Below are 20,200 nucleotides of genomic sequence, written 5' to 3' on the forward strand. Positions count from 1 at the left end.
TGTGTGTGTGTATACGCGCGCAAGAGCGGGCTGTTAAATAGCTAAATGCTACAATAATGCTGCAATATGTTCTCCCTGTTTCCCGCTTGCACGGAGAAAAGCAATTAATTTAATGTCAGCCCATGTATCCCTGCCTTTTTTTGGCCGACGAAGGTCGTTGAATGCAGCGCGACGTTGAAGTCCCTACTGTAAGCTGCCCTGCACAGCAGCAAAGAGAGGGCGGTACTAAACGCCTTTCCGGGAAGTTTGCCTCCTACCAGCCGCCGTCCTGCTTCCGCGGGAGCCATGCGAAGTCGAAAGTGAGCTGGCGGGAGACGCGTCGGAAGAAAACAGAGAGGCAGGCGCAATGGCAGACCAGAGCCTGGAAATGGCCTCTATGATTCCTGCCCTCAAGGAATTGGGCAGGTAGGTCTCAGGCCAACCTGCTGGAGTAGGAAATGTCCCCCTTTCTTTTCTTTGCTTGCTTGCTTCTCCCGTGCCCCTAATTTTACTTCTCCCCAGGGAGCCAAGCAGAGTCAATACATTTATTGACCCCATTTTATCCTCACAACAACCCTGTGAGGTAGGCTAGGCTGGGAGAGGGTGGTGGGCCGTGTAATGGTAGAGAGATTAGAGGCCTCGGACAGACCTAGCACTAAACTTCAATTCCCGGGATGGGGTGGAGCCATGACACTTAAAACTAGTATAGAACAGATGTAGCCTTGTTCCGTCCCTCATTCCTTTTCCTGCCATGTAGCAAAACCAGTGCTTTTTTCCATAAAAAAATATTTAGGGGTACTCTTAATTTTGACTAAAGAAAACCACAATTTTATAGTTAAAATCGGGAAAAATAAATACAGTAAATGGACAAAAGTACAAAGATTCACAAAATGTTTAGGGGTGTGCGTACCCCTGCGGCCCTCCAGGGGGAAAAAAAGCACTGAGCAAAACGTTATTATACCTGTGGGTCTCAATGCATTAGTGATTCTCAGGAGTTTGAAGCTGGAACCCTGATCCCATCTAAGAGAATGCAGCTTATTACTGGAATGCATTTTAGTTGGCAAGGAATACATGTAGGTGCCCCTTTAGTTTTCATCGTGGAACCACAATTGATCCTCCAGCAACAGAGAAAGTGCCTCCACGGGGGGGGGGGGGGAGAGTAGCTTTCTAGGTAGACTCTGATTCTGTAATTTTATTTCCAATTACAATAATTATGTGCTAATTACCTCAAGCCCCTCACCACTTTCCCTTGGTGTGTTCCCCCGGTTTGACCGGTCAATAACAGCAAGCTTCTGGTTATTTCATACTTAAGTTGCCTTACTCATAAAAGTAAATAATTTAAACATCTGTCAGAACTCTTTCCACATGCTACTTTATTTCTTTGACTTGAGCACCTTTTAAAAAACCCAAAACTATATTTCCATACTAAGATATAATGCTTCCATCATTGGAAAAATTCACTCCCACTAATTTTGCAGTATAAATGATTCCGTTTTTCAGTTATATTTCAATGAGATTCTCCTTGCAATACATGCCTGAATTAAAAAACCAGACCATTCTCCTCTTTCAAATTTCAAAAAAGATTTTAATTAGCCAAAGTGTGCCCTGACATGAAATAAATCTGTACCAGGCCTTTCCCTGCATGAAGAAATACTGTTGTGCCCTGCTTTTGTTACTGGAAAATTGTTAGCACTTTTTACTGCCAAACTGAATGGCTGTTTTCTCATTTCTCATACTCAGAAATAAGACCTGCTGAATTTAGTAGGGCTTACTCTGTGTAGAGTGGGGTTACATCTACAGCCTTAGATCTAATCAATTATTCTTTTAACCAGTAGAGACTAAACACAAAATATGAAAGTACTCCTTTGAAATGCTTCACAGTCTGATTGAGATTTAGGCATCTTGGATAACTTGGTGTCAACTGACAAATAATTTGCTGGTAAAAAAAAGAAATGGAAGTTCTTCCCCAATAAGATTTCAGGGAAAGCTGGTGTTGTGTCTGATATTAAAGATTCTAATAGTTGCCTTGTGCAAAGACTCTTAAATTGTTAAAATAACATTTAAGCAGAAACACAGATGAAACTTTTAAAACAATTCTTATTTCCAGGGCTACTCCAGAGGAATACAATACAGTGGTACAGAAGCCAAGACAAATACTCTGCCAGTTCATTGATCGGATCCTTGTGGATGTAGATGTTGGTAAGTAAAGGTACTAAAAATAAGGCCCCTTTAGTATTTAGGGCCTAAATACTAGAGGGGTCATATTTTGAAAATCTAAAAAAGGGCAACACCTGCATGATACCTGACCCCCATTGATCTATTCACAAATATTGGTGAGTGGGCAATTCTCAAATAAGCCTTCTGATAGAATATGCATGTTGGGGTAACTAATGCAATTCAAGTGGGGTGGGGAAATACCCTTTTGGAGTGGAATGGAAGATTAACTTTCATCCAGTGTGAAAAAGTAGTTTGAGGGGGCAATTTAAATAAGCTTTTCACTGACTCAGCCAATTTTGTTTAATATAATTTGTTACAATTACTGTATCAGGTTTTGGTTGGTGATGAATGTGTGCAATCCATAGACTTGCAGCTTGTTTCAAAGAGAAACAAAAATAATTCAGGCATTGCAACAAACCATTGTTGTGATGAGATTAAGCAAACCTGAGCTTCAGGCTTCTGTGCTCCTGTTTCTCATCCTTTATGCAGAAGTTAAGTCACTGTAGCATTGAAGAAATTATGACAACATGCTGTTTACCATTTTTAGCAAACCTTGAAAAGTATGAAATTCATTTTTAAGAATACATTATTGCAGTTCAGGATTGTCTGTTGCAGCACAGCAGATGTTAAATTTGTCTTGGAACAGGTTTACCGTGGCATAACACGAGTTCTTGTTTTCTTTTCAGTGGCTTTAGAACTTGTTAAGAAAACCGAGTCTCAGCCAAGCTCGATGATGTTGCTCGATTTTATTCTGCATATCATGAAATCATCCCCGCTTGTATTTGTAAATATAACTGTACCTCATCAAGAAAGTGTCACTGATTCAAGCTGTATCGGTGAGTTTATTTTAAAATCCTTGGAATTCGGTATGGTAAATTACGTTACAATAGTGTGCACCACAGGTACTGATTTCTTCTTTTCATCGACCCAGTTCAGATGGCACACTAAACCATAATTTAGTGTGATGAGAGCAAACCGCAGTAAACCTTGGGCTTGTGCGCTCACAAACAACCTTCTCTTCTCCAGCACAGCCATGAGGAGGAGTTCAGAAGGTTTTCACTTCCATATCTGCTTAACCACAGCTGATTGTTTTGTTCGAACTGACTAACTGGTTAATTATGGTTTGTTTGATGGTTAGACCTGGATTCAAATACTAATTTGGCAATGGATTCACTTAAGCAAGTCATGGGATGGTTGTCAGGGTCACTGACAAGGAACTGTTATTTACTTCCTTGAAGTTCAGAACAAGGCAGAATACAGTCATACCTCGGGATAAAAACACTTCAGGATAAGTATTTTTGGGTTGCACTCCGCGGCGACCCAGAAGTAACGGAGCGTGTTACTTCTGGGTTTCACCGCTCGCACATGCGCAGATAGTCAAGATGACATCACGCGCATGCACGGAAGCAGCGAAACACAACCCATACATGTGCAGACGCGCTGTGGCGTCTTACGTTCCATTCGGGATGCGAACGGGGCTCCGGAACGGATCCTGTTCGCATCCTGAGGTACCGCTGTACCATTTTTACTGCATATGTAACTGCAAATTGTAATAACCCCTTAGGTACTTAAAATAAGAACTTAGGAAGCTGTCTCATACTGAGTCAGTTCATCTAGCTCAATATTGTCTACACTGGATGGCAGCATCTCTACTAGACAGAGCTACCTCCTAGCCCTAAATTGATATACCACAGATTGAACTCAGGACCTTTTGCATGCAAAGCAGATGCTCTACCGCTGATTAAGACTTTAATCTTGTACTACTTGCTTGTGAGTAAGCCCCATTGAACCCAATGTGATTTACTTCTGAGTTCTATATACCTAGGATTGCTCCTGTCAGTAAGGTGTACAGCCTAACTTCAGTGTCCTCAGTTTGAATTATTTTTTTTTCTTGTGAAAGATTATGTGCTTTAAAATGGATAGTATGGAAAAATCAAAGGTTTTAAACAGTGAAAATTTCATTTTTGTGAGACTTGAATTTGGTGCAGTTTAATATTGTTTCAGAGAACTTTCAGGATTATGTTACACACTTCTTTGAGGTCATAGCGGAGAGCTGTGGTCTAATGTGCCACTGGTAAATACTTAGATTGAAAGACGGACTCAGAAAAGGAACTGCGTTGCATCTGACTGATGCTTCATTTTTATGTTTGAAATCAAGACAACCAACCACACCCTAAGCCCACCCCCAACCTCTCTCACCACCAAGGACATACAACAAGTGAATAGTAAGAGAACCCATACAAATAACACTGACACGCCCCCACTAAGTAGAATAACAGAAGCATAACCACACCACACCACTCGCCCCTCCCCCTCCCCTTTTTCCTTTTCCTTTCCTTTTCTTCTTCTTCTTAATTGTTTAAACCAATTCATAAACCAAGAGCAGTAATAATGAAACATGTGTTGTAGATATTTTTCCACATTTATTATGGTATTTTTGTGATATACAAACACCATGAGAAAACTTGGTATACTTGTTTGTATAATATTATTCTTGTTTATAACCCCACCCCCCAAAAGAACTTTGACTAAGACACCTTTGTTTTCTAGAGTCCTCTTAACTAATATTTATTTCTATTAATAGACTGCTTTTCTGAAAAAAGCTTCCATTGTATACAGAAAGATCACACACACACACACACACATGCACGTGTATTAAAACAAATAATAAAATAAAGTTTAAAAATCAACAGAACCAAAAGTGGTCAGCAGGAATGTAACAACTCCAAACCAAACTTGGAGGGGGAAATGAAACTACGGCTGTGCAAAGCCCAATGAAGCAACACTTGTTTTACTGATCATTGGAACATCTTTAAGGTGCATCACGTGCTACAAGATTTGCAGCCTGCTCATGTACCAGTTTACCCAAAAGTAAGTTGCATTGTATTCAAAGTGAGCATAGGACTAAAATCTTAATATTTTCTCTCTCTGTTTCTTCTTCTAGAATTTAGCTACTGGATCACAGCAAGGCTTTTGAGAGTTGCTGCTGCCCCAAACTGCCAGATTTTGCACGGGAACATCAGTACTGTAGTTTGTTCCTTACTATGCCTTTTCAAAGTCAAGAACTGTGCCATATTCGACTTACTGATGAGAGAATTGCTGCATCTTCTTCAAGATCTTATTTTACTCCATGAAAGAAATGTGTCGGTGCACTTCCAGCAGGATTCATTGAGCTGGCCTGTGACTGTGAAAAGGTTTTCATGCAACCCCAATGTACCCCTGGGCTCTTTAAGTTCTGTCCAACTACAGTTAACAGGCATGAGCAATGTAGAATGCTTGGAGATAACTCTGATGGGGATTCTTACTGAGATAGTTTCTTACGTGTTTTTTAAACCACAAGATGTGACCCTTTGGGCAACAGGGTGCTCCTTGTTGGAGTACGGTACTCCAAAAGTTAAAGTTTTGAGCATGAAATTCCTAACAGAATTGGTGCAGCTAGGAGGGCCTCCAGAAGAGCTAGCCAGCAGTTTCTTCTCAGTTTTGGGGAGTATGTTGCAGTTCCTCCTTGAAATGGACGCTGAAGAGCTGGAACTATATGAGGAACCCTTGTTAATATTGGTGAGAACCCTGTTTCCTTTTGAAACGCATTCCTATCGGAACATTGAGCCTCTTTATCTAAACACACTCCTGGAGAAGCTCCATGCGTTGTTTGAGGCTGATGTGCTGAGGCTTCTTCAGTCTGAGAAGATGAAAGGAGTGCTATGCCACATACTGCAGTATTTCATGAAGTTTGTGCCAGCTGGATATGAATCTGCTGTTCCAGTTAGAAAGAACTGTATTAACAGCATCTGCAGATCTTTTGTCGCGGTAGTTGGAAGCCAGGTGGAGCAGGAGGTGAGTTGTATGGAAAACAACAACAACAACAATGAAAAATTTGTTTGGAGGCTTAGGTTGAAGGGCACAGATTTTAAAGACACGTGAGGAGAAAAATATATTTTCAGAGAACGCTCAAGCATAGGAACATAGGAAGTTGTCTCAGGCCAAGTCAAATCATTGGTTCCTCCAGCTCAGTGTTTGCATTACTGTTATGGGTCTCTAAATGATAGGAAGATTCTCATCAGTTTTATTCCATATGGTGGGAGAGATATTTTATTTTATATCACTGTGACATCTAGATTTCAGATTTGGTGTAATTATTTAATATGTTTAGTTGGATATATTATTTTTGCTTGTCTCTGTGGTTCCATAAAAAATGGACAAGTAGTAACAATAAATTTAAAAAACCCCAATAATAAAAACAGGCTTTAAAACAGCAGACAACAAAATTATCAAAGATAAAACCAACAGCTTAAAAAGCAAATGTACAAAACATCTGGGTATGTGTAGCAAGGCAACGAAAGTATGATTTTTATAGTCATACACACACCCACACCCCATTTCATAAAGTTCTGCAGCACTATTGAGGTGTGTCTGTGTTTATCTTCCTTAGTATCTGCTGAGTCCGCTTTATGCAGCCTTGGTGACAGAAGCAGAAGAGATCATTCAGGAGCTGCAGTGTAGCAAGAATCCAGAGACATCCGATACTGATGGAGGAAGCAGCAGTAGCGATGAAGTTCCAGAAAAAAGACCGCGTCTCAGTCTATCCTTAAAGCACCCTAAGAAGTCAGCAGCTCCACCAGAGTATGATGGTTCACTTAGTAATTTCTAGAGAATTGTAACTAATAATGCAATAAGCAATTGATGGAATAATTGATGTGGTCTTGAAAGCCTTGTCTTCCCTTCTGCTTTAGCTATGCTTTCAATTATGCTTTATAGTGGATTGTTCCTGCATTTCCCCCCATCCACATAGTCACTGGGATACTGTGACTAGAATAAAACACAGGGATGGTTTGGGGGAAAACACAAATGCAGCAGCCTTACTTGCCAAAATTGTATAATGCTTCGCTGCGGCAGCATAATTTAGCGGCTTAATCTGATGTATTATAATGTAATATTTCCCTGCATTTTGAACATTAAGATATACATCAATTTCTAAGGAAATTAAGTGGATATATATTTTTTAAAAACCCAAACACAGTTATTCTTCAGGCTGTCAAAATGAAAACTATGTGATAATCACACAAGGTCATATGTATTTACACAGAGTGAAGCAATAAGCTTAAAAAAGGTAGGAAACCAAGCAGAGTTTTTATAATGGAGCAAAAGGGGGGAAAATGGTTGAATATTATCCTGATGTTGCAAAATATCACAAATGGAAACCAATTTTCAACTAACTTATTTTTCTATTATTAGACAAACTTCTATAATAAGTTAGCTTATACGCCACACTTTTTTTGACCAACCCACAATCGGCTGGAAATTGCTCAATTTCCTATGATGTATGTCAGTATATTTTTTTAATTATCATGTATCATATGGTAAGGAGTAAATATCTGGTTCAATTTACCTATTTTCTCCTAATGTTTTTCCACATTCGGGGTTGTATTCAATGTTAGTCCTACTCAGAGAAGATCTATTGGGTTGTATACAATGAAATTATCTCATTAGTGTAATAAGTTCCGTTTGCACAATGCATCCCTATGTGATTCCAAATCTGTTCTGGGCATTCCTCCCAGCACTGCGGAGCAGATTTGGGGCGGGGTGGTGGTGGAGGCGTATAGGGAGAGGGGAGAGAGGAGAAGTTCTGTTGTGCAAGCAGAATTTCTTGCACTAATGAGCCAATTTTGTTGGATACAACCATTTTAAATTAACGGATGTTACAAACAGGTTCATTAATTTAAGTGGGTCTATTCTGAATAGGACTAACATTGGATACATCTGTCAGTTTGTACAGTGGTACCTCGGGTTACAGATGCTTCAGGTTACAGACTCCACTAACCCAGAAATAGTACCTCAGGTTAAGTGCTTTGCTTCAGGATGAGAACAGAAATTGTGCGGTGGCGGCACAGTGGCAGCGGGAGGCCCCATTAGCTAAAGTGATACTTCAAGTTAAGAACAGTTTCAGGTTAAGAACGGACCTCCAGAACGAATTAAGTTCTTAACCCAAGGTACCACTATATAGCACCAGTGCTTTCCCCCCCCTAAAAAGAATGTTTAGGAGTACTCTCATTTTCCTACTCATATTGAAATACGGCCCCTCAACGAGGCCAAACTTAGATTCACAAAATGTTTAGGGGTATGTGTCCCCCAGAATCCCCCCAGAAAAAAGCACTGTATAGCACCATACAAATTTCTTTTTAAAGTGATAGTTCAGTCAGTAGAGCATGGGACTCCTAATCTCAGGGATGTGGGTCCAAGCCCTCCATTGGGCAAAATATTTCTGCATTGCAGAGGGTTGGACTAAATGACATTTGTGGTCCCTTCCCACTCTCCAAATTCTATGATTCTAAAACATTCTTATTTTATAAATAAAACATTATTTGCATTGTTCTAAAATTGATTGGTTTGCAGCCCCGGTCCTGTGAATATGAAAATGAAGAGCACACTGTGGAGCGCTATAATCAAGAAAGTGGAATCTCTCCTCTTGCTTTTGGAACAAGAACTACTTCCTGTGGAATTTCTACAAAGCATAGAGGGAATCACTTTAATAATTCAACTAGGTGTCCTGTGCACAGTGCATTCTACACAAAATTTCAGCAGGTAAAATTACCGGTCTTTGTAAACTACAAAGTTATAATGACAGTGGATTTGTTGACCAGACACTGTACAAAAACTCACCCTGCTCATTGGTAGGTCAGCTTATGAGTTCGCTAAAAGGTATTTTTAAAATATGCTCTTCCGTGTAGCTTAAATCTAGTTCTTTTGTGCAGGAGAGGGCTTTGAGTGCATTTTGAAGATTTGGACATGTGGCAGAGCTGTAAAATGGATTGTGTTGTGTAAGGATTCTTTGCAGATCTGAGAAGTGATTAGACACCATTCTTGAGTTGTGAGAACAGCAGTTGACTGAAATCAAACATGTCATATGATTAAGCCATTTCAGTAACCAGCTGACTTCTTTTCTTTAACAGCATACACCATCAAGTTGGTTTACGCAACCATAAACATAATAATACTGTTTGGCCTTCAGAATCAGGGGAGCATGTCCAGTTAACCTGGATATCATCAGAATTTATCATGAGAGCACTTAAAGCTTGTTGGAAGCTTTTAGATCCTGCTTCACGGATAGTTGACCTAGAACCAGTGATTCAAAGAGTCGTGAAAATAATTGATGCTTTACTTTATATGCAAGGTAAGATGCCATTTAACGTAATAACAGTTGTTAACAAATGATGTTGTTGTTGTTGTTTAGTCGTGTCCGACTCTTCGTGACCCCGTAGACCACAGCATGCCAGGCACTCCTGTCTTCCACTGCCTCCCGCAGTTTGGTCAAACTCATGCTGGTAGCTTCGAGAACACTGTCCAACCATCTCGCCCTCTGTTGTCCCCTTCCCCTTGTGCTCTCAATCTTTCCCAGCATCAGGGTCTTTTCCAGGGAGTCTTCTCTTCTCATGAGGTGGCCAAAGTATCGGAGCCTCAGCTTCAGGATCTGTCCTTCCAGTGAGCACTCAGGGCTGATTTCCTTCAGAATGGAGAGGTTTGATCTTCTTGCAGTCCATGGGACTCTCAAGAGTCTCCTCCAGCACCATAATTCAAAATAACAAATGATACTCTTCTAGAAAAAATGCTGTTATTTAGCTAGTACCTAATAAAGGATAAATGGTTCAATTAGTTCTCATAGAACATTGTTCAATTTGGTTGTATACTTTTTGATTTTTGTTTATTGTTTATGACTACCTTTGCTGTGTTTGTAGCTGTGTAAATTTTTATATGTTGTAAGCCGCCTTGAGCATAGTTTTAACTCTGGAAAGGCGGCATACAAATAATATGATTGATGGATTGATTGTGTTGTCATAATTAAATTGACAATATAATCAAAGAAGTAAAGAATGGATAGGAAAATGTTGAGAATTTGCTGCAACTGCCAGATAGAATTGCTATATTAAATTGTAACGGTTCGGGAAACAGAAGCATGATAGTTTTGCAATAAGAGAGAATAATTTTGTTGAGAACACTAAACAGTTAAGGCTGATACCAGAAATAAATTAATGGTTTATAATCTTTTGAACAAAAGTATATACTATCCTTGAATTTACTAAATGGTGATGGTATTTACTACTTAGCAACTAATTTGTATCTCACTGGACAATGTAAAAATAAGCAGCTGTGGAAAATCCCGTCACCCCATTATAATTATAATTATAATTATTATTACTTACTTATTTCACTCATGAAAAACTTCCCACGAGGCATCCTGAAACATATAGAAACATATATAGAACAATTGCATAAAAACAAGTGTGTGTATATTCATATAAAATCAATTCAGTTCCAGTACAGATACTTTTATTCTGATTTGGGCCATTGGTCTGTTTAGCCCAGATCTGTCTGCTCTGACAGACAGCTGGTTTCTAAAGTCTTTAGTCAGAAGTCTTCACAGTGTAAATAGGATGATTTCATCTTAATGTACCAGGGATTAAATTTGAGACTTGAGGCATGGCAAGTATGTGGTCTGGCACTGTGGTCAGTGCCAATCGGAAGGTCAGCAGTTCAAATCCCCACGATAGAGTGAGCTCCTGTTGCTCTGTCCCAATTCCTGCCAACCTAGCAGTTCGAAAGCATCTTGCAGTGCCTGTGCTGGCTAAACTTGTGTACATAAATTATCTGTGAGCCTGCAGTTCTTGGCATTTTACTCTTTAAGTGAAAGTGAGTAAAAGACAATGTTTTTTTAAAAAAGAAGCTGTTTTTACTTGCCGTTTTCCATACTATTTGCACGCTTCAAAAGTTTTCTGCTAGGTTCATTTTAATATCAAGCAAGCACATTTGCTGTACTCCTTTCGGTGCCTGATAAAAACAATCTTGTTTAGACAAGCCTACCCAGATGCTTATAAACCAGAGGAAATTTTAATCTATTTTAGTATTTTAACCTTTGTTTAAACCACAGCCTATGGCTTGCCGATCAGAAGGTCGGCGGTTCGAATCCCCATGACGGGGTGAGCTCCCATTGCTCACTCCCTGCTCCTGCCAAATTAGCAGTTTGAAAGCACACCAGTGCAAGTAGATAAATAGCTACTGCTGCAGCGGGAAGATAAATGGCGTTTCCGTGCGCTCTGGTTTCTGTCACGGTGTCTCATTGTGCCAGAAGCGGTTTAGTCATGCTGGCCACATGACCCGGAAAGCTGTCAGTGGACAAACACTGGCTCCCTCGGCCTGAAAAGCGAGATGAGTGTCACACCCTTTGACTGGACTTAACTGTCCAGGGGTCTTGTACCTTTACCTTCATAAGACACCTGAATTTGTGTTTGTTTTTTCCCTCCCCTAAAAGTAAAAATCCAGCTTAGCGATGAGATTATTGAAAATTTACTTGGAATGCTATGTCTGCCATGGATTTCCAGCTGCTCCAGTGACCCTTCATTCAAGTTGCCTGCACTTAATTCAGATCTTCTGGTATTGAGTAAACATACTTCAAGCCATTTTTGTAAGTAAAAAAAACTACATTTTGCTTTGAAATTTATTCATGTTTCCACCCTATCATTCTCCCCAAGGTTTCTAGAAGTGGCTATCAGCAAAGAAAAACAACAGCGGTGATGGAACAACAAAATAAAAAAAGCAGAACAGTTTACAAAATATGCCAGCGACATTTAAGTTAAAATACAGCCAACACTAAAATGTGTAAAAGGTCTGGGCAAATAGAAAGGGCTTCATCTTAAAAGATATTTAATGTCAGTCCCAGGCAAGTCTCTCAGGAGAGCATTCCAGAGTCAGGGTGCCATAGGCGAAAAGGCCCTGTCTTGGGTCATCACCTGACTTACCTCGAAAGATCAATGTTTTGAAGGATGAGATGAATGCTGAGACTGGTTTATGCATGGAAATAAGGCTGTTCAGAGTGTTTAAAGGTTCAAACCAACACTTTGACTCGTGCCTGAAAATGGACTGGGAGCTGGTGCATTTGTGTTAAGACTGGTGACGTATGTTCCAGTCTTCTAGTTCCAGTCAGTTTTCTAACCACACTACTTTCCCCCAACTGAAGCCTCTGTGCCAAGTACATAGAGAGCCCCATGGCCAACATACCGCATTAACACAAATATTATATTGTCAGAAAGTAAATAACTGGCCACTTGCAATTGGATAACTCTGCTGTCCTCCACTGAAAAGATACTTTCCCATTTGAATGCTTAAAAGTCCATATACTATTTGTGGAAAATCAAGGATATAATGTGTCCTGACCTGTGTAACCATTTATTTAGCTTTAGCTTTTAAAATATTGGCCTTAATGACTGCAGTCCTCTCAGTATGAAATAATATACTGTTGTGCTTCTGAACTTGCAGCAGTTTGATAATTAGGGGTGTTTATGAGGTGTAAATTTGTTTTCAGTGCTTTAGTGATCTATATATTTATTGATGGATTTTTTGATCTATATATTTATTGTGGATTTTAGTCATCTTTTGTATGTAATTAGACTTGTATACTGCTTGGAGATTGTTTTTTGTTTTTAGCAAGTGGTTTATAATATTTTAAAATAAAATACCGCATTTTTTGCTCTATAGGACGCACTTTTTCCCCTTCAAAAATGAAGGGGAAATGTGTGTGCGTCCTATGGAGCGAAGACGCCATAGCCCCGCGACCCTCTCCCGGCTGGAGAGGTGACACGCGGCTTTGGCAGGAACCTCTACAGCCCCGTGTCACCTCTCCAGCCGGGAGACTGCACGCGCGGGGCTAAAGCAGCCCCCCGCGACCCTCTCCCGGCTGGAGAGGTGACGCGCGGCTATTGAGGCTCCTGCCATAGCCGCGCGTCACCTCTCCAGCCGGGAGAGGGTCGCGGGGGGCTGCTTTAGCCCCGCGCGTGCTCTCCTGCCTGGAGAGGTGACGCGCGGCTATGGCAGGAGCCTCTATAGCCGCGCGTCACCTCTCCAGCCGGGAGAGCGCGCACACGGCTAAAGCAGCCCCCCGCGACCCTCTCCTGGCTGGAGAGGTGACGCGCGGCTATGGCAGGAGCCTCTCCGCTGCGCCTTTCCGCTGCTCCCTCACCTGCTCTTTGGGGCTGGTGGTGGGCTTCCCCCCGCCAGCCCCAAAGAGCAGGTCGAAAGGAACCTGAAGCCTGGAGAGCGAGAGGGGTCAGTGCACACCAACCCCTCTCGCTCTCCAGGCTTCCAAGGTAGCCGCCTGAACGCACCTTAAACGGCACCTTGTTTTAGAGCGGGAAAACAAGAGGGGGAAAGTTCTCCCCATCTCTGTGCAGCGCCTCCTGCTGCTTCACTGAAGGGGCGCTGGGCAGAGAGGGGGAGAATTTTTTTTCTTGTTCTCCCCCCTCTAAAACAAAGTGCGTCCTATTGTCCGGTGCGTCCTATGGTGCGAAAAATACGGTATGTGGGTGCCATTTTAAAAAGGCTAGATTGTTGTCCTTACAGTGCTTTTGTATTTTTTTCTTCCCTTTTAGCACCTGAGATTCAGTCGAATTGCGTGTTTCTTTTTTCTCTAATTCCACGAAGATTATTACATCTGAAGTGGAGGGATTCTTTATATCAGCGTACCCTGCAGAGTCCGCATGAAATTATCAGAGCTAACTGTGTTAAAGGGTTTCCTTTCCTGTTACACCAGTCAGATGCAAAATCCTCCACCGCTTTGCTTGGATCTTTCCTGTAAGTAGTGGTTTTAATTCCAAATAAAGTTGGGGAAGGGAAGAATGATCTGCCAGCTAATAGATCGTACAAAGGCCTTGTCAAATACGAGTGGTGCAGCTGAGGTGGGATATGGCAGAGAGGATGGAAATGTATGACAGGCCATGCCACTTCTTCTGTCGCCCATATATAGGAAGTGTGTTCCATAACATGAGTGTCTTTGTATAGTGGTACCTCGGGTTAAGTACTTAATTCGTTCCGGATGTCCGTTCTTAACCTGAAGCTGTTCTTAACCTGAAGCACCACTTTAGCTAATGGGGCCTCCTGCTGCTGCTGCACCGCCGGAGCAAGGTTTCTGTTCTTATCCTGAAGCAAAGTTCTTAACCTGAAGCACTGTTTCTGGGTTAGCGGAGTCTGTAACCTGAAGTGTATGTAACCTGAAGCGTAAGTAACCCAAGGTACCACTGTATTCCTTTTCTGGACCTGCTAGGGTGTCTGGATGCAGCTCCACTAATGCAAGTACTTTTGGCTGTGCAATAGAACTTCCTTTCCTACTCCTTCCCATACGCTGCCCTAAATATTTCTGGGATTTTCCACAGCCCTCAGGAGAGGGGTGAGAGAGAGGGCACGTTCTATAGCACAAGTGGAAATCCTTATCTTAGCAGAAGTACTTAATTGGAAACCACTCTTAGGTTTCTTTTGAAAGTGGTGCATCCAGCAGCATTTACTGTTGTAAGAATAATGTTATATGTAGAAAAAGCACCGGACCCTTCTTTTTATTTCAGAGACCACATAGGGGATGAATCTCTGTTAGTCCAAAAAGCTTATGCCAGCATCATTGGAAAACTGGCTTGCTGTCTTTCTGGCAACTTCAGTATAAGACCTTCCACAACTAAACCTGGCATCGAGCCCCAAAGTTGTGACATCCTCTGTAGCAAAGTTATTGTGACTTCTTCCGAGCAAATGTGTGCTGTAAGAGCAGATGTCTTTAAGCCATTTTTAAATCTCCTAGAAAGCAATGTAGCCAGTTCAGTCAAGCTTGGTAAGTTCTTTAAACATACACTGTATTATTTTCCTGTCTCTTTTTTGTATGTTGTTTCTGCAGTGTTATTTTACTTGGTAAACACAAAATAATAATGTGAAGTGCTCTTATTCTATGTGCCAGCCAGCTGTGCCTTCTTTTGGGATTCTCCATTCCATCTCTCTTTGTGGTTTTCAGTTGGCCTCTTTCCCACTCCCGCCCACAAAAGACCCTCAAAATTTTTGTGGCACCTGAGTAGACTGAGCACCCACAATAATTTTGATTTGGCTACTTAGCTGTCATAGCACCTAAGTTTACTATAAGCAGGTGTTAAAGTTGATCCCATGACAGGTATGGAAGCGTGCATGTTTGGGCGGAGTTCCTTGCTTGCAAGAGCTTTCTGTCCATTCTTCTGGATCAAAGAGTTGATAGGGAGGCACACCTGCAAGGTGTGAAGCATGGCTGGTGAGGATACCTCTTTCTTTGGGAAATGAGAGAGCATCCCAGTGGCTTCTGCAACAGGGTCTCATTGCTGACCCTTCCACAGTACAAGAGTCAGTATGCTGCTTTCAGTGTAGCAGATGCTGTTCTTCTTGGGAAATTGAAATTGATTGAAATATTTTATTGTCACTTGTACAACTTGTATACAGTGAGATTACATGAGAACCCCCCACTCAGCTCTCTTAGTCTTAATTCCCCTCATTTACTGACACACACCCACCAAACCCAAAAGTCAGTTGCCCTGTTGTTATCTTTTCATTCAGCAGCCTAACAGCCCACGGATAGAAGCTGTTCTTTACCCTGTTGGTGCAACTAATCATGCTTCTATATATTCTGCCTGAGGGCAGGAGATCAAGAAAGTGCTGGCCAGGGTGTGAATCATCCCTGAGAATTTTCCTCACTCTCCTGAGGCAACGTTCTTCTGCTATTTCATCCAGCGGATTCACGGGACAGCCCATAATATCTTGTGCTGTATTCACCACCCTCTGTAGGCGCGTCCTATCAGTTGATGTCAAACTAGCGTACCACACCATGATGCAGTATGAAAGGACACCAAATGGAGATCACCAAATGTTGATTGACATTGTTCTTTTGCAATACTCTGAGAGGTTGTTCTTCCCTGGAACCCTTCCATTGAGAAATGGGAGAGCAAATAACATTCAACTTTTGGGTCTCTATTGTCCTTCCCCATGCCTCATTGTAAGGCGAATCCATGGTACTTCTTACATTTCAAGTTATTCAGCCAGGAAATAAGGAAGGCAACTTCATTGTCCTTCCAGAAGGACAGGGCTTGATAATCAATGTGGCCTGTGGTCTCCTGCACTAAAATGTAAGAGATGCGATATATTCTGTCTAATCTGTATGTGTTATCCAGGTTTTGAAATCTAAACTAGAACGTTGTTGCTTTTTCAAAAAGTACTTAATAACATGTCAAAATATTTGTGAGTGAACTTCATAGTCTGTCTTAAATATTTTTATCTTTTGTGAACATGATTGTAATTTGAGGAAACCCAAATAATACATGTTTGATTTTTTAAAAAAAGAAATTTCAAGATGTATAAAATATGGTATTGCGCCATGTCGTGTTAACTTTGGTCTTACGATAAATGAAAATTGTTGAATGTGTTGTTTCTGTTACTTGCTCTTCTAGTATTAATAGAGAACATTCCTCTCCTTTGTAAACACCTGGACTTCAAAAAAGATGAATTAAATGTAAAAGCGATTGTTGGGGCTTTCTTAAAGCTAATGGAAGATCCCGACAAAGATGTAAGAATGGCCTTTAGTGGCTGCATCAAATACATACTGGATTCTTCGGACTCTGAGGAAGATTTCATTAAAGAGGTGAATTTCTTAAGTATCTTGAAGCCTGAAAGAGAGAGCAACCTTGATATGTAATCACAATAATGAATGCATATTGTTTCAAATTTGCTGTTTCAGCTTTTCGTTTCGAGAATGAAAGAAGCCTACACAAATGCTAAGATATCAAAAAATAGTGAGCTGAAGGATACATTGATTCTCACAACGGGTGATATTGGAAGGTACATTTTAGTGTCTTCTTTTCTAACTTCTCTTAAGTATTCTGGTTTCAGGAGACTTATTCTGAGTTATGGAATATTCTTATCAGTTACTTTCTTTATGAATCACTTTCCATGAGGCATCCCATAGCAATTTACAGAACAATTTTGTATATAATGGCAGTGAAAACTTATGCACATATAAAAAAGGATTCTATTTAAAAAATAAATCAGCACATATATAGAATCAATTCAAATCTGCGATAAATGTCTTTACTTGAACTGCTTGCTGAAGGCTTCAGCAGGTGGTTTAAACACAATGGAGAATAATATTCAGTATTTTAAGAACATGATAGCATCTCTGTACAGTAAAACAAATGAGAATTTCCACATTCTGTTTTGGCATGAATTATCTAGTGCATTGGTGTTACTTTCAAGCAATGTCTGTCTTTTCCCCCTTTTACTTTGTAAGGGCAACGAAGGGGAGCTTGGTGCCCTTTGCACTCTTGCACTTGTTGCATTGCTTGTTGTCCAAATCGGCCTCTGTGGCTGGAGCAGCATATACAGAAATCAGAGCTTTGGCTGCCACCAAGTCTATAAAGCTGCAAGCCTTTTTCAGTCAATACAAGAAACCAATCTGTCAGGTAAGAAGCCCGAATAATATAGGAAGAATACATTGCATTAACCTTTTAATTGCTTAACGTACCGTAGAGGGCTACAATATCATGTACCCCCAACTTCTCCCCTAATGTACACATATTCCTCTTGCCTACTGTGGGGAAGGATTGTAGTTAAGAGTTACACATACTCCAACCCTAACCATGATTCGTGCTAACCGTGGCTTGCAAACCTTGGTTAAAGAAGGTCCCTTGGTTGGTGTGGATGTAAACTTAATGATGGTATAAAATGAAAGCAATTAGCATGAGTGGAGACATGGGTTCGAAAGAGAGTGTGTGACCCTGCAGTCCACTCTTGTCTCTTTGTTATGGCTGGAGACCTGGATAATTTTGTTCAGTCTTGGGTAAAGACAAAGACAATTCTAAAGTCAAAGCTATTAAAACCATTTCTATGCTAATATTTTCTGTGCTGGCAGGACAGTTGGATCTTAATTGTTTTGCGTTTGGCAGGGGTTTTCTAGTAGGGACAACATTCATTAGCAGAACTGTAAGCGGCTCCAGATTGTAAAGAACAAAAACCAATACCTTTGCTCTTTAGTCAGCTGAATGTTTATGTCTGGCATAATTGTCCTGAAGTATGAATTCTAATTTCTGTATGAGAGAAATAACAGTGAAATGTATCTCTCGATGCTTAGTTTTTAGTGGAATCTCTGCACTCCAGGCAGTCAGCGATGATTTGTAACACTCCTGGCCAAAGCAGCGAAGTACAGAAACAAGAAATTGCACATCAAAGGGAAGCTGCCCTGGACATGTTATCTGAAATTGCCAATGTTTTTGATTTTCCAGACCTCAATCGTTTTCTCAGTGTAAGTTGATGGTGGTATATTCCAGAGCAGGCACCCCCAAACTTGGCCCTCCAGATGTTTTGGGACTACAACTCCCATCATCCCTAGCTAACAGGACTAGTGGTTAGGGATGATGGGAATTGCAGTCCCAAAATATCTGGAGGGCTGAGTTTGGGGATGCCTGTTCCAGAATAAGAATAAGTCTTTGCATGTGTTTCCCATCTCAGTTTTCTCAACTCTTCCTTCATAAATTGTTGGTATTACTGGGGATGATTATGCAGATTGGTAAGATTCCTACATTTTTTTCATTTATTACATTTTTAGCTCACCTTTCTCCGCAAGGAGCTGAAGGTGCTATATGTGGTTCTGCTACCCACACACCCATTTTATCACCCCAGCAACAACTGTGAGGTAGTTTATTTCCCCATGCAAAAGGGGAGCCGAGAAAAAGGTTTCCTTTTTCCCACAGGCCTTTCCCTCTGCCACATATTTTGCCTTCTTCCGCATTTTTATAGGAAGGGTTATTTTAGCTTGGAGTCTATTGTGTTTTGTGAAAAATGCCAATTCTTTTCTAAATAAACCCATGAAACTTACTAACTGTAGGGATTTCCCAGTGTTGGTTGTTTGAGGTTTTCACCATCGTTGAAAAGTTATTTGTCTAGCTTTCTGTATGTGCCCTTTCAGGCCAGTAAGTTTGGAGCTTATCACTCTTAACCACAAGCAAATGTGCACCTTCACTTGCACAAGGGGAAAGAAATGAGGTGTCAAAGCTCATTTTGGCTGTCTCTCTATTTTGCCAGCGGACTCTCCAAGTTCTTCTGCCTGACCTTGCTGCCAAGGCTAGCCCTGCAGCCTCTGTGCTTATTCGAACGATAGCGAAACAGCTAAATGTAAACCGTAGAGAGATCCTCATCAACAACTTCAAGTACATCTTCTCTCATCTAGTCTGCTTCTGTAGTAAAGATGAGCTCGAGCGAGCACTCCACTATCTCAAGGTAATTATGTTTTGCACTTGGTCTATGAAGCTTTGGGAAAATAAGAATAATTAGGTTGGGGATTATATTGAAGCACACAAATAAGTGACTTATATTCTCAAGATAAGAACTCAGTGCAAGCATGTTATTGGCATAATGAATATTTTTGGTGGGCCTAAAATAGTCTGGGTTCAAACAAGCCAAGAAACCAAAAATATATGCCTAAAGTTAATCTGGTCAAGAAAAATTCTCAGTCAACAGTTTCTGCTGTTTCTAGATCCATAACCAGTCTAGATTGGGGCGGAGCAAGTGGGCTAATTGGCATGGGCCTACGATTTTGAAGGTCCCCTACTCTGAATCTTCCTGGTAGAGGCAAAGGGGCCCTTGGGTAAAGATTATTGAAATGAGGCCTACATTTTCCATCTGACCTGGGCCTGTTACCAGCTTTGCATGGCACTGTCCATAACCAAAACCAACTTGTGCACCAAGATCTTTTCTTGATGTGTGTTGATAGCAGTTGTTCACTGAAATCCTTGACTAGGGGTTTGCATTTCTGTATTATTATCTCTTATTGTTGTGCATATGTCTGGTCTATTCTTTATTTCTTCGTTTGTTTTTCATTTGCGTTCCATAGAATGAAACTGAAATCGAACTTGGAAGTTTGCTGAGACAGGACTACCAGGGATTGCATAATGAATTATTGCTACGTATAGGAGAGCACTACCAGCAGGTCTTCAATGGTTTGTCGATTCTGGCTTCATTTGCCTCCAACGATGACCCATATCAAGGACCAAAGGACATCACCTCTCCTGAACGAATGGCAAGTAGCAGTGCCATCACAGTTGTCTTTGTACAGTGGTACCTCAGGTTACATACGCTTCAGGTTACAGACTCTGCTAACTCAGAAATAGTGCTTCAGGTTAAGAACTTTGCTTCA

The 20,200-nt window shown here is 40.9% G+C and overlaps 1 protein-coding gene across 1 annotated transcript in view; it reads left to right on the forward strand.

The window, feature by feature from the left end:
• Positions 1-248: 248 nt before the first annotated feature.
• The window catches only part of ATR (ATR checkpoint kinase), a 47,658-nt gene continuing 27,706 nt past the window's right edge, over positions 249-20,200 (forward strand). Inside the window, exons 1-16 of the mRNA XM_081189875.1 lie at positions 249-405; positions 2,087-2,178; positions 2,883-3,032; positions 5,141-6,030; positions 6,626-6,816; positions 8,587-8,775; positions 9,144-9,364; positions 11,498-11,650; positions 13,611-13,812; positions 14,577-14,833; positions 16,464-16,654; positions 16,751-16,851; positions 17,300-17,471; positions 18,140-18,310; positions 19,090-19,284; positions 19,898-20,083. Coding sequence (XP_081046001.1) covers positions 347-405; positions 2,087-2,178; positions 2,883-3,032; positions 5,141-6,030; positions 6,626-6,816; positions 8,587-8,775; positions 9,144-9,364; positions 11,498-11,650; positions 13,611-13,812; positions 14,577-14,833; positions 16,464-16,654; positions 16,751-16,851; positions 17,300-17,471; positions 18,140-18,310; positions 19,090-19,284; positions 19,898-20,083 — 3,420 coding nt within the window. The 5' untranslated portion in view covers positions 249-346. The remainder of the gene's footprint in view (positions 406-2,086; positions 2,179-2,882; positions 3,033-5,140; positions 6,031-6,625; positions 6,817-8,586; positions 8,776-9,143; positions 9,365-11,497; positions 11,651-13,610; positions 13,813-14,576; positions 14,834-16,463; positions 16,655-16,750; positions 16,852-17,299; positions 17,472-18,139; positions 18,311-19,089; positions 19,285-19,897; positions 20,084-20,200) is intronic.

Source organism: Podarcis bocagei (assembly GCF_964188305.1).
Source record: "Podarcis bocagei genome assembly, chromosome: 4".
Lineage (NCBI taxonomy): Eukaryota > Metazoa > Chordata > Lepidosauria > Squamata > Lacertidae > Podarcis > Podarcis bocagei.